General features: G+C 49.6%; 1 protein-coding gene across 1 annotated transcript in view; it reads right to left on the reverse strand.

The window, feature by feature from the left end:
* The window catches only part of LOC129697813 (collagen alpha-6(IV) chain-like), a 166334-nt gene that overhangs the window by 73932 nt on the left and 74561 nt on the right, over nucleotides 1-17841 (reverse strand). The window contains exons 5-9 of the mRNA XM_055636439.1: nucleotides 11933-12067; nucleotides 9948-9992; nucleotides 8681-8797; nucleotides 4116-4184; nucleotides 3015-3050 (exon numbers count right to left, since the gene is read on the reverse strand). Coding sequence (XP_055492414.1) covers nucleotides 3015-3050; nucleotides 4116-4184; nucleotides 8681-8797; nucleotides 9948-9992; nucleotides 11933-12067 — 402 coding nt within the window. The remainder of the gene's footprint in view (nucleotides 1-3014; nucleotides 3051-4115; nucleotides 4185-8680; nucleotides 8798-9947; nucleotides 9993-11932; nucleotides 12068-17841) is intronic.

Genomic DNA, 17841 nt, shown 5'->3' on the forward strand with positions numbered 1-17841 from the left:
GCTGGCTCGAAGGGCCGAATGGCCTACTCGTGCACCTATTGTCCATTGTCAAAGGTGCCTTTACATTTAAACTAGGAAGTCCTGGGCCCGGCTGTAACTCATATGTTCATACTGTAAAGTTATAGGAGCAGAATTAGGCCATTGAGTCAATTCCGCTACTCAGTCATGACTGATCCGTCTCTCCCTAGCAACCTCATTCTCCCACCTTCTCCACACAACCTTTGACACCCTTAAGGGCCTGTCCAACTTTTACGACCGAATTCACTACCTTTTTTACTCGTGGACATTTTTCATCAGGCTAGAATAAACGCCCCAACCTACTTGATGCCACGAGTACCTACGACTAGCATCACGGCCTGCAACGGCTTACCTACGACCTCGTGACGACCATGCTGCGAGGATGAGTCAAGGGCAAACTCGGCAGAGGTGGTGAAAGTGGGACAGGCCTTTTACTAACCAACTATCTGACAATCTGCTTTAAAAATAGCCAATAAATTGGCCTCCACATCCGTCTGTAGCAATGAATGCCACACATTCACTCCCTTATAACCATATAACCATATAACAATTACAGCACGGAAACAGGCCATCTCGGCCCTACAAGTCCGTGCCGAACAACTTTTTTCCCTTAGTCCCACCTGCCTGCACTCATACCATAACCCTCCATTCTCTTCTCATCCATATGCCTATCCAATTTATTTTTAAATGATACCAACGAACATGCCGCCACCACTTCCACTGGAAGCTCATTCCACACCGCTACCACTCTCTGAGTAAAGAAGTTCCCCCTCATATTACCCTTAAACGTCTGTCCCTTAATTCTGAAGTCATGTCCTCTTGTTTGAATCTTCCCTATTCTCAAAGGGAAAAGCTTGTCCACATCAACTCTGTCTATCCCTCTCATCATTTTAAAGACCTCTATCAAGTCCCCCCTTAACCTTCTGCGCTCCAGAGAATAAAGACCTAATTTATTCAACCTATCTCTGTAACTTAGTTGTTGAAACCCAGGCAACATTCTAGTAAATCTCCTCTGTACTCTCTCTATTTTGTTGACATCCTTCCTATAATTGGGCGACCAAAATTGTACACCATACTCCAGATTTGGTCTCACCAATGCCTTGTACAATTTTAACATTACATCCCAGCTTCTATATTCAATGCTCTGATTTATAAAGGCTAGCATACCAAAAGCTTTCTTTACCACCCTGTCTATATGAGCTTCCACCTTCAAGGAACTATGCACGGTTATTCCCAGATCCCTCTGTTCAACTGTATTCTTCAATTCCCTACCCTAGTCCTTCTGGCTAATGAAGTTCCTTCTCATTTCAGGAGACACAGGAGAATCTGTCCCACTATTCCCACAAGGTGTGCAAAGCACTCCCTCGGCATCATCCACCCGCCAATCAATGCTTCCCCAGCGTTGTCCCTTTGGTGGTGTGGCACTCCCTCAGTGTTGCTCCCTCACTGTGGTGGTGGGGAGGGAGGTATTGGTGGCAGGAGGGAAGGATTGATGGAGAGGTAGGGCTGGAAGGGAAAGGGGTTGGTGAGAGTTGAAGGGTCGGTGGGAGGAAAGGTTTCGGGGAGAGAGGGTTGATATGCATAGAGGGGCATGGAAGAGGAGGGATGGGGGAGGGGCTGGATGAGGAGGTCAGGCACTGGGGGACTAGGTGGGGGAGGGGATGTTGTAGAGAGGGACTATCTTGATGGTGAGGAGAGGGGCTGGTGAACGGGAACACTGGAGTGCTTGACTGGGATGGGAACAGTTTATTGGAAGGGGCGTGTGGAGGTGAAGTTAGGGGCAAGGTGTTGATAGGGCAGAATGCTTAAACAGCAGGGTTCGTGGGAGAAGAGAGTCAGTGAAGAGAGGATAGATTGGTGGAGAGAGACGGAGGGAATTAACTGGAGGGGGGGAAATTGAATGGGAAGGCTTACTTGGGAAGAAGGATGGGGCAAGCGGTTGGTTGGGGGGGGGGGGGGGGGGCCCTTAACTCCAAGAAGACCAAGGAGCTCATTGTAGACTTCAGGAAGTCCAGAGGCGGCATGCACACCCCCATCCACATTAACGGGACGGAGGTGGAACGTGTTTCTAGCTTCAGGTTCCTGGGAGTCAACATCTCCGATGACCTCTCTTGGACCCACAATACCTCTACTCTGATCAAGAAGGCTCATCAGCGTCTCTTCTTCCTGAGGAGACTGAAGAAGGTCCATCTGTCTCCTCAGATCCTGGTGAACTTCTACCGCTGCACCATCGAGAGCATCCTTACCAACTGCATCACAGTATGGTATGGCAACTGCTCTGTCTCCGACCGGAAGGCATTGCAGAGGGCGGTGAAAATTGCCCAACGCATCACCGGTTCCACGCTCCCCTCCATTGAGTCTGTCCAAAGCAAGCGCTGTCTGCGGAGGGCGCTCAGCATCGCCAAGGACTGCTCTCACCCCAACCATGGACTGTTTACCCTCCTACCATCCGGGAGGCGCTACAGGTCTCTCCGTTGCCGAACCAGCAGGTCGAGGAACAGCTTCTTTCCGGCCGCTGTCACTCTACTAAACAACGTACCTCGGTGACTGCCAATCACCCCCCCCCCCCCCGGACACTTATTATTTTTTTTTTTTTTATTCAAATCGTTTGCTATGTCGCTCTTCAAGGGAGATGCTAAATGCATTTCGTTGTCTCTGTACTGTACACTGCCAATGACAATTAAAATTGAATCTGAATCTGTAGAGGGTTTAACGGGAGGGAGGTGTTGGTGCGAGGGATATTTGGGGCAATTTGGCTGCTTCATGTTCACTGAACGGGTGATTACCGAAGGTGTAGTCCTATTCAGTTCCCGGATTCAGATGACGGAGCCGAGGCAGAAACAGTTTATCTTCTGGGTTGGCAGTGGGTATGTGGCAGATCTTCTGGACAAGAACAGGGCCACACTACCAACAACGACCACCAACCCCAGCCCCCTCCCCTCCCACTCCAAGTCAGGGCTCGGCTCGTGCCCCTCCCGCAAAGAACAAACACTTACCCGAAAACCGGGAATGCCTGGAACACCAGGACGGCCCTGAGGAAATAAGGAGGATGTTAGGACATGGCGGGTTTTGTCAGTGTCCTGCTGCCTGCTCCTGCCCTTGTCCAAACCCTAGACTATGCCCTTGTCCATATCCTTGACTATGCCCATCCATGCCCTTGACTTACCCTTGAACGTCCATCTCCATGCCCTTGATATACCCTTGACCATGCCCATGGCCATGCCAATCTCCATGCCCTTGAGCCCAAGGTCAGACCTGGGTCAAGAGCACGATTTGGATCATGACCTGCCCACTGTAGGAGTGTGATTGTGCCCGGGCGAGACCCAGGGTTGGCTGAAGAGACCCACTCGGTCAACGAGTTGATGTTAAGATGCAGTGTCTGGTGGAACCACTGCAGATGACCCAACTCTGGTTACCCCGAGAGAGAGAGAGTGATCCGAGCCGTCAACCCTGCGAACGGTGGAACTGGAATGGCCCAGGTTCTCCCTTAAAGGACAAGGGTTCGGATTTGAACTTTTACGGTCATTTTACTGCCACGTTTATCAAACCAAATTTAAAAAATTTCGAGGCGCTCGCGTCGTATCAGAGTTTGAACCCGATTTTGGTTCCACGAAGCAGCATTGGGTGGGCATGGGGGAGCTGCCCTGTTGTGGGGGAGGTTCTGAGAGGGAGCAGGTTCAGGGCAACGAGTGGGATGCCACAGGCTGGAATAATAATAATAATAATAATAACTTTATTTATAAAGCGCTTTTAGACAACATCAGTTACCACAAAGTGCTGTACATGGGAAATCAACAAAAAGTTATTACAAACTACTAAAACCATTAAGACGACAGGACTATAAAAACAGTAAAAAATTAAAAGACATTAAAAGCACTAAAACAGGAACAATGTCTCAGCCAGTGTCAAAAGCCAGTGAATAAAAGTGAGTTTTTAGGGAGGATTTAAAGATGGACAGTGAAGGGGCCTGTCTGATCTGCAGCGGCAAGGTGTTCCAGAGTGCTGGGGCAGCAACAGAAAAGGCTCTATCCCCTCTGAGCTTCCGCTTAGACCTTGGTACCTTGGAATAAATCCAAAGTCCGTGCCTCGCAACTCACCCTGTGGCTCTTGCCGTCCATCGTGACGAGGAGAGGTTCACCTTTCTGGCCCTTCAGCCCGTGAGATCCCTACGGATACAAAAACCAAGGACATCAACACACTCGCCGTTCACCTCTTTGATGCGTGGCAGACTTCACATTTGCAACAATTCACCGTCACATCTACAATCCCAGGAGCCATGTTTCTCAATAGCTCCCACCCTCCTGACCTGAGAACTCAGGGCTTGCCTCTGAACCAGGGATTCACTGGCCCTGTACCAGAATTCACTGGCCCCAACTCGGGATCGACTGCCCCTGTCCTGGGATCGAACGCCCCCTGTCCCAGGATTCCCAGCAGCCATGTTGAGAAGGTTCACCAGACTGATTCCTGGGATGTCAGGACTTTCATATGAAGAAAGACTGGATAGACTCGGCTTGTACTCGCGAGAATTTAGGAGATTGAGGGGGGATCTTATAGAAACTTTAAAAAGTCTTAAGGGGTTAGACAGGCTAGATGCAGGAAGATTGTTCCCGATGTTGGGGAAGTCCAGAACACGGGGTCACAGTTTGAGGATAGAGGGGAAATCCTTTAGGACCGAGATGAGAAAAACATTTTTCACACAGAGAGTGGTGAATCTCTGGAAATCTCTGCCACAGAGGGTAGTTGAGGCCAGTTCATTGGCTATATTTAAGAGAGAGTTAGATGTGGCCCTTGTGGCTAAAGGAATCAGGGGGTATGGAGAGAAGGCAGGTACGGGATACTGAGTTGGATGATCAGCCATGATCATATTGAATGGCGGTCGAGGCTCAATGGGCCGAATGGCCTACTGTACCTATTTTCTATGTCTATGTTTTTATGTTTCCAGATGGGACCCACTTCCCTGTCCTGAAAACATGGGAACGCCCCAATCCTCAGATCCACTGGCCCTGATCTGGGATTTACTGGCCCTGTCCCAGGATCGACTACCCCAGTCTCAGGATTCATTGGCCCTATCCTGGGATTGACTGTACTTGTCCCAGGTGCCATGATTCCCAGACAGGATCCACTTCCCTGCCCTAGAGCATGGGAATGCCCCGATCCTCAGACTCACTGGCCCTGTCATTGCCCCTGTCCCGGGATTCTGTCCTTGTCCTGATGATTCACTCCTGGAGTCACTCCCATCCACAGCCCCTTTCCTAGGAGTCACTGTCCGTGGGTTCACTGCCATTGTCCTGGGATTCATTGCCTCAGCCTCGGCATCTACTGTTCCTATCCCGAGACGCCCTACCCACAGCCCAGGATTCACTGCCCCTCTCCCTGCCTCAGGATCCACAATTTCTCCATCAGATCCTATCCTGAGATCTGGCTCTGAACACCAGGAAAACAAAAGAGCTCATTGTCGACTTCAGGAGGCACAGCACCGACTTAGTCCCCCTACACATTAACGGCGAGTGTGTGGAGAGGGTCAACACCTTCCGGTTTCTCGGCGTCCATATCGCTGCTGACATCTCCTGGACGGACAACACGACGGCGGTCATCAAGAAGGCTCAGCAGCGGCTGCACTTCCTGAGGGTCCTCAGGAAGTACAACCTGGACTCTAACCTGCTGACCTTCTACCGCTCGTCCATCGAGAGCCTGCTGACATACTGCATTACAGCATGGTATGGCAGCTGCACCATGGCAGACAGGGAGAGGCTTCAGAGGGTAACCAGGACAGCGCAGAGGATCATTGGTTGCCCTCTCCCCTCCCTGATGGACATCTACACCTCCCGCTGCCTTAGCAGGGCAAAGAAGATCACCAAAGACAGCTCCCATCCTGCGTTTGGACTGTTCGACCTGCTGCCCTCTGGAAGGCGCTATAGGTGCATCAAATCCAGGACAAACAGACTCAGGAATAGCTGCTTCCCGAGAATTATATCTACCATAAATTCAAATCCACACATGCACTGACTACACCGCCCAACACGGACTTCCATCTGTATATATGTATATATGTATGTAGCGCCGTAGAATTTGTGCACCTATTCCCCCCCCCCCCCATCTCCCTTCTGTTTTGTTTTTCTGTTTCTTGTTTTTTGTGTAAAATTGTATGTATGCACTGAGTACGAGCAGCTTTCAGTTTCACTGTACATGTATAGTGACAATAAATGGCATATCTATCTATCTATCTGTTGTCCTGGAATTCATTGGGCCTGTCCCGGCTCCACAGCCCCTTTCCTAGGAGTCACTCCCATTGTCCGTGGGTTCACTGCCATTGCCCTGGGATTCATTGCCTCAGCCTCGGCATCTACTGTTCCTATCCCGAGACGCCCTACCCACAGCCCAGGATTCACTGCCCCTCTCCCTGCCTCAGGATCCACAATTTCTCCATCAGATCCTATCCTGAGTTCTGGAGGTGATTCCACAGATCCCATTAACACTCTACCTGACCCACCTCCTGTTTATTTGTACATCCCCAATACTGTGGCCCAACATCATTCAATACTCACCCCTTTAACTTCACCCCAACCCTCCCCATTACCACTCGTCTCCCCCACCTTTCACGCCCTCAGCCCCCGCTCCCCCACTCCTCACTAACCCTGCAGAACCCAACATGTTCCCTGAACAGCTGAGCAACCTCGTTGAGTTTGAAGTGTTTGTCTGTCTGAAGAAGGGTTTCGGCCCGAAACGTCGCCTATCTCCTTCGCTCCTTAGATGCTGCTGCTGCACCCGCTGAGTTTTCTCCAGCATGTTTGTGTACCTTCGTTGAGTTTCACCTGATATGCAAACTCTGCATAAACGCTCATACAGTTTGCAGCAAAACACTATTCCATTCCTTAATTAACGATTCACCACACCTGAACATAGACTCACCTGACGACCTGTCACTTCACATTGTGTTTGCCCAGGGACAGGTACAATATAGTTCACTTGCCAGTGGAAGGGACTTTCGGAAGATTGCAGTCAGAGATTAAAATGAACAGAGGGGAAGGGGGAGAGGTATGTGGCGATGACATCGTGTTGGAGCGTGGTGCTTTCTTTTGAAGAATAAAAGGTATATTTTTATGCATATTGTTCCCAGCTTTTTTTTGAACACGGTCAGAAATTTTTGAACACGTCAGTTTTTCGGAGTCCCGCGCGATGTCGGGACCAGCTCCGCACAACTCCATACGGCTCCAGCGATCGAAGTGGGACCGGCCCCGCGAGGCCGTACGGCTCAAGCGACCACGTTAGGTCACGCTTGCCGCATGCAGTCGCATGCTGGTGGGACAGGCCCTTTAGGTCGCGCTTGCCGCATGGAGTCGCATGCTCATGGGACAGGCCCTTTACTTGCCCATGATGGATGCAAAACACTAGTCCCACCTACCTGTGTTTGACCCATATCCTGGAAACCTTTCGTATCTATGTACCTGTCCAATTTAACTAATACATTGCAGTTTTTAAACTTTAGTAATAATTTTAAAATAAAACAGATAATTTAAAATTGAAGAGAAGTAAAATTAAAATGTTAAACATTTGAAAACAAGGGCAGGACCTACATTGTGAATTAAAAATAGCGGAGTCAGGGGATATGGGGAGAAGGCAGGAACGGGGTACTGATTGGGGATGATCACATTGAATGGCGGTGCTGGCTTGAAGGACCAAACGGCCTACTCCTGCACCTATTGTTTATTGTCTATTGTCTAAATCATGCAAGGAATAGATCGGGTAGATGCACGGTCTCTTGGCAGAGTAGGTTTAATCGAGGACCAGAAGACATAGGTTTAAGGTGAAAGTGATGAAAGATTTAATAGGAATCTGAGGGTTAACGTTTTCACACGAAGGGTGGTGGATGTACGGAACAAGCTGCCAGAGGAGGTCGTTGAGGCTGGGACTATCCCAACTTTTAAGAAACAGTTAGACAGGTGCATGGATAGGACATGTTTGGAGGGATGTGGACCAAATGTGACAGGTGGGACTAGTGTAGCTGGGACATGTTGACAAGTGTGGGCAACTTGCATCGAAGGCCGTGTTTCCACACTGTATCACTCTATGACTCTATGAAAATCTAGATTTTAACTTTTTAGAGGTGTCGGTACGCCATAATTGTGGTGTGGCATTGGGACACATACACTAGTATGGTATACTGACACACTCACCAGTACAGAATACCAACACACCGTGAAGTATATACTATGACAAAAAAGCACTGGAGCTAGCAAAGACGATTTGTTGAATGTGGAGACTGGTGGCATGAAAGTTGTGGATCGAGGGAAACCTGTCCCTGCCCTGTCCAGGAGGAGAGGGTGTGAGACCAGAGGTCTGGAAATGGAAAAGATGCAGTCAAGGGCTCTGACCACTCTGGTAGAGGGAGGCCGTAGTTCAGGAACAAGGAAACACCTTTCAGATGAACGGCTCATCATCAGAGCAAATGTGGCAGAGACTTTGTAACTGGGAGATTGGAATGGAGTCCTTACAGTAGGCAGGAGGGAGGAGGTGGAGTCTTTTACAAACCCAGCGTTGGGCTGAATGGGCTGAATGGCCACATGAATACTGTGATGCAGGGCATTCCTCAGGTTTGCAATTTACAGTGTTAATTCCCTGATGCAGTGTTATTCCACACACCCCATGGAATGCATGTACTTACATGTCGGCCAGGCTGACCCGAGAAGCCAGATGTTCCCCTTCTACCGGCGTCTCCCCGGGTCCCATTGCAGCCATCTCGTCCGGGTGGTCCTCGGGGGCCATGCTGTCCTGGGTGGCCCTGTAACACAGGTTTCATCAGCAGAGTTACTTGGGCAGCTCAGTGTCCCACTGATAGGCCCAGCCCTTCACCCTCCCTCACACCCAGAGCTTCACACCATGCGTCTGACCAGCACCAGGCCACCAGCAAGTAGGCCAGCAAAAGACAATTGGGTGGATCATTGCTTAGTAATTGTCCACATCCATCCCAGTCTCACTGGTATTAATCATTTTTTGATTAGTGAGGCATTAGACTATTGATTAGGAAGGTTCACCAGACTGATTCCTGGGATGTCAGGACTTTCATATGAAGAAAAACTGGATAGACTCGGCTTGTACTCGCTAGAATTTAGAAGATTGAGGGGGGATCTTATAGAAACGTACAGAATTCTTAAAGGGTTGGACAGGCTCGATGCAGGAAGATTGTTCCCGATGTTGGGGAAGTCCAGAACAAGGGGTCACAGTTTAAGGATAAGGGGGAAATCTTTTAGGACCGAGATGAGAAAAACATTTTTCACACAGAGAGTGGTGAATCTCTGGAATTCTCTGCCACAGAAGGTAGTTGAGGCCAGTTCATTGGCTATATTTAAGAGGGAGTTAGATGTGGCCCTTGTGGCTAAAGGGATCAGGGGGTATGGAGAGAAGGCAGGTACAGGATACTGAGTTGGATGATCAGCAATGATCATATTGAATGGCGGTGCAGGCTCGAAGGGCCGAATAGCCTAATCCTGCACCTATTTTCCATGTTTCTATCAAGGATTACATGGAGAAGGCAAGAGAATGGGGTTAAAAGGGAAAAATCGATCAGCCATGATTGAATGGCGGCACAGACTCGACGGGCCAGATGTCTCATAACTGGTATTATGTCCTTCTGTCCTAGTCTGAGGTCTTAGGCCTTAGCTATTGCATATTGGGTATTGGCTCTTAGCTATTATGTATTGGCTATTGGGGTATCATGGTCTTGGGGTCTTATGAAGGATTGATAGACATTTGTCCCAGCCTTCTACCCCACCCTGGTTGGCTCCGTATGATCCTGCCTCACAAACCTCGCCTCTCAATCATCGTTCCCCGACCTGTTTCCTTCCCCTCGGTCCAGCCACACTGGCCCAACCTCCCATGGGCCCCTTACCTGGCCCTGACCCGCACTCTGGATCCAAAGAACAGAAACTCACCGGAATCCCGTCATTCCCAGCAAATCCAGGCACTCCCATCGGTCCCTGTTTAAACAAAAAGTAGTAAATAGATTGAGAGAGTTTGCGATGGAAAACATTAACCTCCCATACTCAAAAGCCATCGGGGGGGGGGTGGGGGCGGTCAGATTAGGGTTCCCCCATGGACCACATGGCTCGGGATTTGGATGTGGGCTCCCAGCATTCCCATTGAGGGAGGACTTAGCTCTGCTGCTGAAACTTCCACTGGCCAAACTCCTAAGGTCCTCCTGAAGTGGAAGGCTTGGCAAGAGAGAGTAATACATCACAGTGGTCACCAGCCGACTTCACAGAGATCCCTGTATACTCGCAACAAAAGGTCGGCAGAACTGGGGAACGCGGGTTTAGTTCTAGTTTCGCTTATTATTGTCACGTGTACAGGGATAAGCTTTTTTGTTGCATGGTATCCAGACAGCGATAAGACTGTACATGATTTGTACATGGTTTAGAGGGATATGGGCCAAATGCAGGCTGGTTGGACTAGTGTAGATGGGACATGTTGGCCGATGTGCGGCAGGTTGGGCTGAAGGGCCTGTTTCAACGTTGGAAGACTCTATGATTCTATGATTACAATGAAACCCAAGGTACAGATAAATTCAAGTAACATCCAATTAAAGACAATGCATTTCGTTGTCTCTGTACTGTACACTGACAATGACAATTAAAATTGAATCTGAATCTGAATCTGATATGGCCCTGTCCCACTTAGGAAACCTGACGGAAACCTCTGGAGACTTTGCGCCCCACCCAAGGTTTCCGTGCGGTTCCCGGAGGTTGCAGGTGGTTCCCGGAGGTTGCAGGTAGGGAGACTGACAAAAGCCTCTGGGAACCGCACGGAAACCTTGGGCGGGGCGCAAAGTCTCCAGAGGTTTCCGTTCCGGTTTCCTAAGTGGGACAGGGGCATATAGTTCGAAGGTCTCCAATGAGATAGGTGGGAGGGCAGGACCATTCTCTCTTCGCTCTCTGAGTGCAAGCATTCGACTGGACTGGAATTTTGGGGATGAAAATTTCACTCCTCAAACATGCTGGGGATATGCTGCTGGTTAGTGCCGAATAAAGGCCCCAAACCAGACTGAACCATGCATGCATTAACTCCTCTAGCAGTGCAGTTGCCAGCAATCTGGCTTTCTGTGTTCACGGGAAGGGTGAAGGAGTTTCTGGCTCAGTAAGGAGATTGGTGGAAAGTCAGTGCAGGTGTGAGGGGGGGGATTTGTGCTCCAATTGTATCGAGCTTAGGAAGAATCCAGGCTTAGACACTGGACCCTGAATGACCATCCTGAAGAATGAAGGGGACCTTTCTGGGCCTAAGGGCCTGTTTCCACACTGTTTGACTCACTCTATCTTTCTGCCATGAGCCATCCAACTGCTTCAGCGAGGAAGGAGATTCCTTGGAATATCAGTGCTTGGAATAATTTAGTGTGAGGCTGCTTTTTGGGTAGGTGGGAATGTGGGTGGTGTCGAGTTATGCTTGTAATAAGGCTCGTACGACGACGTAAACGGAGTATCTCTTTATTTAACAACTCTGTACAACAGCAGCAACAGCAACAGCCTCATGTGCCAGCCCAGGCAACTCCCTAACTGCCACACCCCAGGGTTCCAGTCACATCCGGTTACTGGAGCCTGGCTTCTGTCACACAGGGTCCTAGTGCCCGTCTGCCCAGCCTTACACTATTATTGCATAATACCACAGGTGGTGGGTCCTCCGAGTTGCAAAGCTCTTTCTGGGGACACCAAGTGATCGAGGTAGTCTATGGGACATGGGGAGTGGGTAGAGATGCAGCGATAACCTTTCAAGGGTTAGACGAGAAAATGGCACAGGTCAGGCAGGTTCCTGAACAGAAGGACTGCTTTGTCGGTGCTCAGTGAGAACAGGACCTACTCTGTGATCTCACCGACTCTTCGGGATCGCTTCCCTTCGGTGCTATGTTTACACAACGGTTCTGACTCACCTTGTCTCCCGCCTGGCCAACCCGACCTTCCCACCCTCGGTCGCCTTTTGCTCCAATGTGTCCGGTCACTCCGTGATGGCCGGGTGGGCCCGGCGGTCCCTGGACTCCGCGCAATCCTGGAGATCCCGGACGGCCCTGGAGAAACAGAGGAGTGAGCCGGCTGCTGATCGCAAATCATAATGCATTCACAGTGGCTGGGCACTCGGCCACAGTCTTACCCCCAGCAGGGCACTCAGACAAAATCTCGCCCCCAGCAGGCTGACCTGGGTACAGCCTCACTCCCAGCAGACCACTCATGGTACAGTCTCGGCCCCAGCAGGCTTCTCCCAATACCTTTCATCCCCCAATAGGGCACGCGAGCACAGTCTCATCCCAGCAGCGAGTTGGTCATATTTATGCCAAGGAACTTGAAACCATCTCCACCGTGGCACCTTGGTGACTCTATCCCCACCCCTCAGCTATCCAACTGAAGGAAATAGAAACATAGAAAAATAGGTGCGGGAGTAGGCCATTCGGCCCTTCTAATCAGCACCGCCATTCAATATGATCATGGTTGATCATATAAAATCAGTACCCCGTTCCTGTTTTTTCCCCATATCCATTGATTCCTTTAGCCCTAAGAGCTAAATCTAACTCCCTCTTGGGAACACCCAGTGAATTGGCCTCCACTGCCAACTGTGGCAGAGAATTCCACAGATTCACAACACTCTGGGTTAAAAGGTTTTTCCTCATCATTTTTCCTAAATGGCCTACCCCTTATTCTTAAACTGTGACCCCCCTGGTTTTGGACTCCCCCAACATTGGGATCATTTTTCCTGCATCTAGCCTGTCCAATCCTTTAAGAATTTTATATGTTTCTATAAAATCTCCTCTCATCCTTCTAAATTCCAGTGAATACAAGCCCAGTCGACCCATTCTTTCATCATGTGTCAGTCCCGCCATCCGGGGAATTAACCTGGTGAACCTGCGCTGCACTCCCTCAATAGCAACAACGTCCTTCCTCAAATTAGGAGACCAAAATTGCACACAATGCTCCAGGTGCGGTCTCACCAGGGCCCTGTACAACTGCTGTAGGACCTCCTTGCTCCTAAACTCAAATCCTCTCGCAATGAAGGCCAACATGTCATTAGCTTCCTTCACTGCCTGCTTACTTTCTGTGACTGATGTGCAAGGACACACAGGTCTCGTTGCACCTCCCCTTTTCCTAATCTGACACCATTCAGATAATAATCTGCCTTCCTGTTCTTGCCACCAAAGTAGATCACCTCACATTTATCCACATGTGGCCCAGGGCCTGTCATGTTTCGGGTTCGGAACAGAGCTAATCTTAGATCAAAAGCTTGGGAAATGGGAAATCAAATCTAATACTGGAAGTGATTGCGTGAAGGTTTCTGGTGCAGTTACTGGGTGTTCCACGGGGTGGCGGAGTGATGCAGGGAATGAATGGGTTCCGCCCTGTTCCAATGAGACTCACTGACTGCAGTGGAGCCACGACCTCTGCCTTTTATGAGGGTTCCCGTGCCCATGGACCCACTGCAGCAAGAACACCAATGCCCAGGCGGGAGCGCCACATCTCTGGATTCAAACAATCCTCCAGAACCACAGAAAGCACGATCCACACAATATTCCCAGTACCAGTGTCGAGGGAGCACCGCACTGTGAGAGGAGCAATGCTAAACGAACACCGCTCTCTCCCTCCCCCTGTCTCTCCTTCCCCCTCTTCCTCCCCCCTCTCTCTCACTGCACCCCCTCTCTTTCTCGCCCCCCTCTCTCCCTCCCCCTCTCTCCCCCTCTCCCTCCCCCTCTCTCCCTCACAAGCCTCTCTATCTCACTGCATCCTCTCTCCCTCCCCCTTTCTCTCTCCCCCTCTCTCTCTCATAGAAACATAGAAAACAGATGCAGGAGTAGGCCATTCGGCCCTTCGAGCCTGCACCGTCATTCAATATGATCATGGCTGATCATCCAACTCAGTATCCTGTTCCCCTCTCGCCCCCCTCTCCCTCGCCTCCTTTCCCCCTCTGTCTCTTCCCTTCCTCTCTCCCCCTCCCCTCTCTCTCTCTCTCTTCCTCCCTCTCTCTCTCTCTCTCTCTCCCTCTCTCTCTCTCTCTCTCTCTCTCTCTCTCTCCCCCATCTCTCTCTCCCCCTCCCTCTATCTCTCTCTCTCTCTCTCTCCCCCTACTCTCCATCCCTCTCCATCCCTCTCTCACCCCCCCTCTTTTCCTCCCCATTCTCTCTTCCTCTCTCTTGCCCCCTCTCTCTCTCGCCTCCTCTTCCCTGTCTCTTCCCCTCTGTCTCTCCTTCCCTCCCCCTCCCCTCTCTCTCCTCCTTCAGCTCTCCATCCCTCTCTCCCTCCCCTCTCTCTCTCACACACCCACCCCTTCTCTCCCTCCCCCATTCTTTCTCCCCCCTCTCTCTCGCCCCCTCTCCCGCCCCCCTCCCCCCCTCTGTCTCTCCCTCCATCTCCCCCTCCCCTCTCCCTACGCCCTCTTACTCTCCCCCCTCTCTCTCTCTCCCTTTCTCTACCGTCTCCCCCCCACTCTCTCCCTCCCTCCCTATCTCGCCATCTCTCTCTCTCTCTCTCTCCCACTCCCCCCCCAGTCGCTTCCTTCACCCGCTGGAACGACCAAGCAGGCAAGTAGTTGGTGGAGGGGGTGACTGGGGAGGAGGGGAGAACAAACTCTGGTGAAATTTCTCAACGACCCAGAACATCTGTGGACTTCAGCTATGAACATCTGGGAGAGATTAAACAACCCAGCAGCTGTGCAAGGTAATTTCAGCGAAAGACCCTTGGTGCCGAATTCGCAGAAGAATTCCTGGTAAATACGCCGTTCGGGAACAGTTCACTTTGCCCAGTGAATTAACTCTTGAAGCAGCGAGCTCCGGCAGAAACCCGGGCTCTGTGACCAGAGACTTCTCTCAGGTGGCGAGTCTTGGCAGATTCTCAGGCACAGGGGGAGACTGGAAGCCTTACCCTGTCCCCTCTCCTCCTTTACTCTCACCTCTCTTCTTTCTCTCTCTCCCTCTCCCTTCACCTTTTATCTCCCTCTCTTTTTCTCCCTCCCTGCCCATTGTTCCTGCTTTCTATCCTCCCTCTTCTTCATTCCCCATTTCTCTTCGCACCTACAACTTTCTCTTCCTCCTTCCCTGTCTCTCCCATTGAAGATAGGCATAAAATGCTGGAGTAACTCAGCGGGTCAGGCAGTATCTCTGGAGTGAAGGAAAGGGTGACATTTCGGGTCGAGAACCTTCTTCAGACTGAGAGTTGGGGAGAGAGGGAAACTGGAGAAATGGAAGGGTACAAAGAGAATGCAAGGTGTGAAAACGACATCAAAGCAGATGATGCTCAAGGAAATGTACAATGGTTCAGCGCTGCCTGGGGGGAAAGGTGACAATGAGACCCATAAACAGTAAAATGAATCAGACGAGTCTGGGTTAAAGTGTGGTCATACAGCCAGAGGGCAGTAGTAATCACAGATGAGGAGCAACAAGAGAGGGTGTTGCAGAACGCTCGTCGGAGAGAGGAGGAGAACCTCTTCAAAGTAGGTATACCTTGAGGTGATTTTGCAGTGGAACAGACAAAATGTGTAGGAAGGAACTGCAGATGCCGGTTTACAGAGAAACATAGAAAATAGGTGCAGGAGTAGGCCATTCGGCCATTCGATCCTGCACCGCCATTCAATATGATCACGGCTGATCATCCAACTCAGTATCCCATACCTGCCTTCTCTCCATACCCCCTGATCCCTTTAGCCACAAGGGCCACATCTAGCTCCCTCTTAAATATAGTCAATGAACTGGCCTCAACTACCTTCTGTGGCAGAGAATTCCATAGATTCACCACTCTCTGTGTAAAAAATGATTTTCTCATCTCAGTCACAAAAGACTTCCCTCTTATCCTTAAACTGTGACCCCTTGTTCTGGACTTCCCCAACATCGGGAATAATCTTCCTGCATCTAGCCTGTCCAACCCCTTAAGAATTTTGTAAGTTTCGATAAGATCCCCCCTCAATCTTCTAAATTCTAGCGTGTACAAGCCGAGTCTATCCAGTCTTTCTTCATATGAAAGTCCTGCCATCCCAGGATCAGTCTGGTGAACCTTCTCTGTACTCCCTCTATGGCAAGAATGTCTTTCCTCAGATTAGCATGAAGATAGACTGAAATGTCTACATCTCAACAATGAATAGAAACTGTTGGAAGTGGGTGAGATGCCGAATAACCAGAGCTGTCAGTGCAGGGACCCCACTGTGGTTACACAGTTCTGCCATGTTACACAGTCTCACCGCGATATCCAGTCTCACCGCCTTACACAGTCTCATTTGTGTACACAATGTCACTGCGCTACACAATCTCACTGCGATCTTCATTGGTTCTTGCAAACAATGCAGGCGTTAGAAAAGCTATCTATATTATTGTTTATTGACTGGTAGAATTCAATAGGGAGGTCATGCTTCAGTTACACAAGACCATGTCTGGAGAACTGTGCTCTCTGTATTCGGAAGGATGTTACCAGAACATAGAACAGTACTGCACAGGAACAGATCCTTCACCCCACGATATATATGTGCTGACTATGACACCATTCTATAGTAATCTAATTGCCTCCACATGATCCATTCCCCTCCATCTCCTGCCTCCTGATGTGTCTGTCGAAATACCTCTTAAATATTGTTATGGTATTTGCTTCTAGAACCTTGTCCGGTGATGCATTCCAGGCACTTATATCTCTCTGAAAAACAATTTGTCTCGCATATTTCCTTTAAACTTTCCACCTGTCATCTAAAATTTATGCTCTCTAGTATTTACCATGTCCACCTGGGGGAAAAAGAGACTTTGACTGGCTACCATATCTATGCATCTCTGATCATTTTCATCTGGTTGCCCCTCATCCTCTGACATTCCCTCGAAAATTATCGAAGTTATATAACCTGCCTTTGTGGCAATACTCGCTGATCCAGGGCAGCATCCTGCTACAGTGTTTTTGGAACTGCAGATCGGAGAATCGAAGGTTCCACAATCAAGCTGGAGAAACTCAGTGTGTAGCAGCAAATCTGTACGAACAATACAGCCGAAACCAAGGTTTTGTACAGCCCCTCCACATGGTTTACTGACTTTTATAATAACCGTATAACCATATAACTACAGCACGGAAACAGGCCATCTCGACCCTTCTAGTCCGTGGGAGTACTAGTCCCATATACCTGCCTCATGACCATAACCTTCCATTCCCACCATCCATATAACTATGTTTTATTTTTAAATGATAAAAAAACGAATGCCTCCACCACCTTCACTGGAAGCTCCCTCACACAGCCAATGTCTCTGAGTAAAGATCGTGTACTGTGTTGGACCAAAACTGTACACATACAGCCAAACCAAGGTTTTGTACCAGCTGTAACAGGGTTTACTGCACTTTTGGATTCAATCTCCAGACTGGTAAACGTGTGCCTCATGGCTCTGCACCACCATTTCCAACTATGTTCTGACTTTGAAGGAGCTGTCATTGCACCCCAGAATCCCTCTGCATCAATGTCCTTAAGGATCGTGTCATTGACCTAATATTATCATCTTAGATTTAACCGCAAAAAAGGCAACACCTCGCACTTGTTTGGATTAAACTCCGCCAACAATTTCTCTGCCCACATTTCCAACTAGTCTACATCCTGCGGTATCATTTGACAATATTCCTTTATATGTACCAATTGTGTTCCAATTGTGCGCACACACACACACACACACACACACACACACACACACACACACACACACACACACACACACACACACACACACACACACACACACACACACACACACACACACACAATATTAGCGATGTTACAAAACCCACCATCAGTGGCGCTCCAGATCCACCACTGGCTCTGTGTGCGACTCTGGAGACTTTGGGGGCT

Source organism: Leucoraja erinacea, chromosome 6 (genome assembly GCF_028641065.1).
Source record: "Leucoraja erinacea ecotype New England chromosome 6, Leri_hhj_1, whole genome shotgun sequence".
NCBI lineage: Eukaryota > Metazoa > Chordata > Chondrichthyes > Rajiformes > Rajidae > Leucoraja > Leucoraja erinaceus.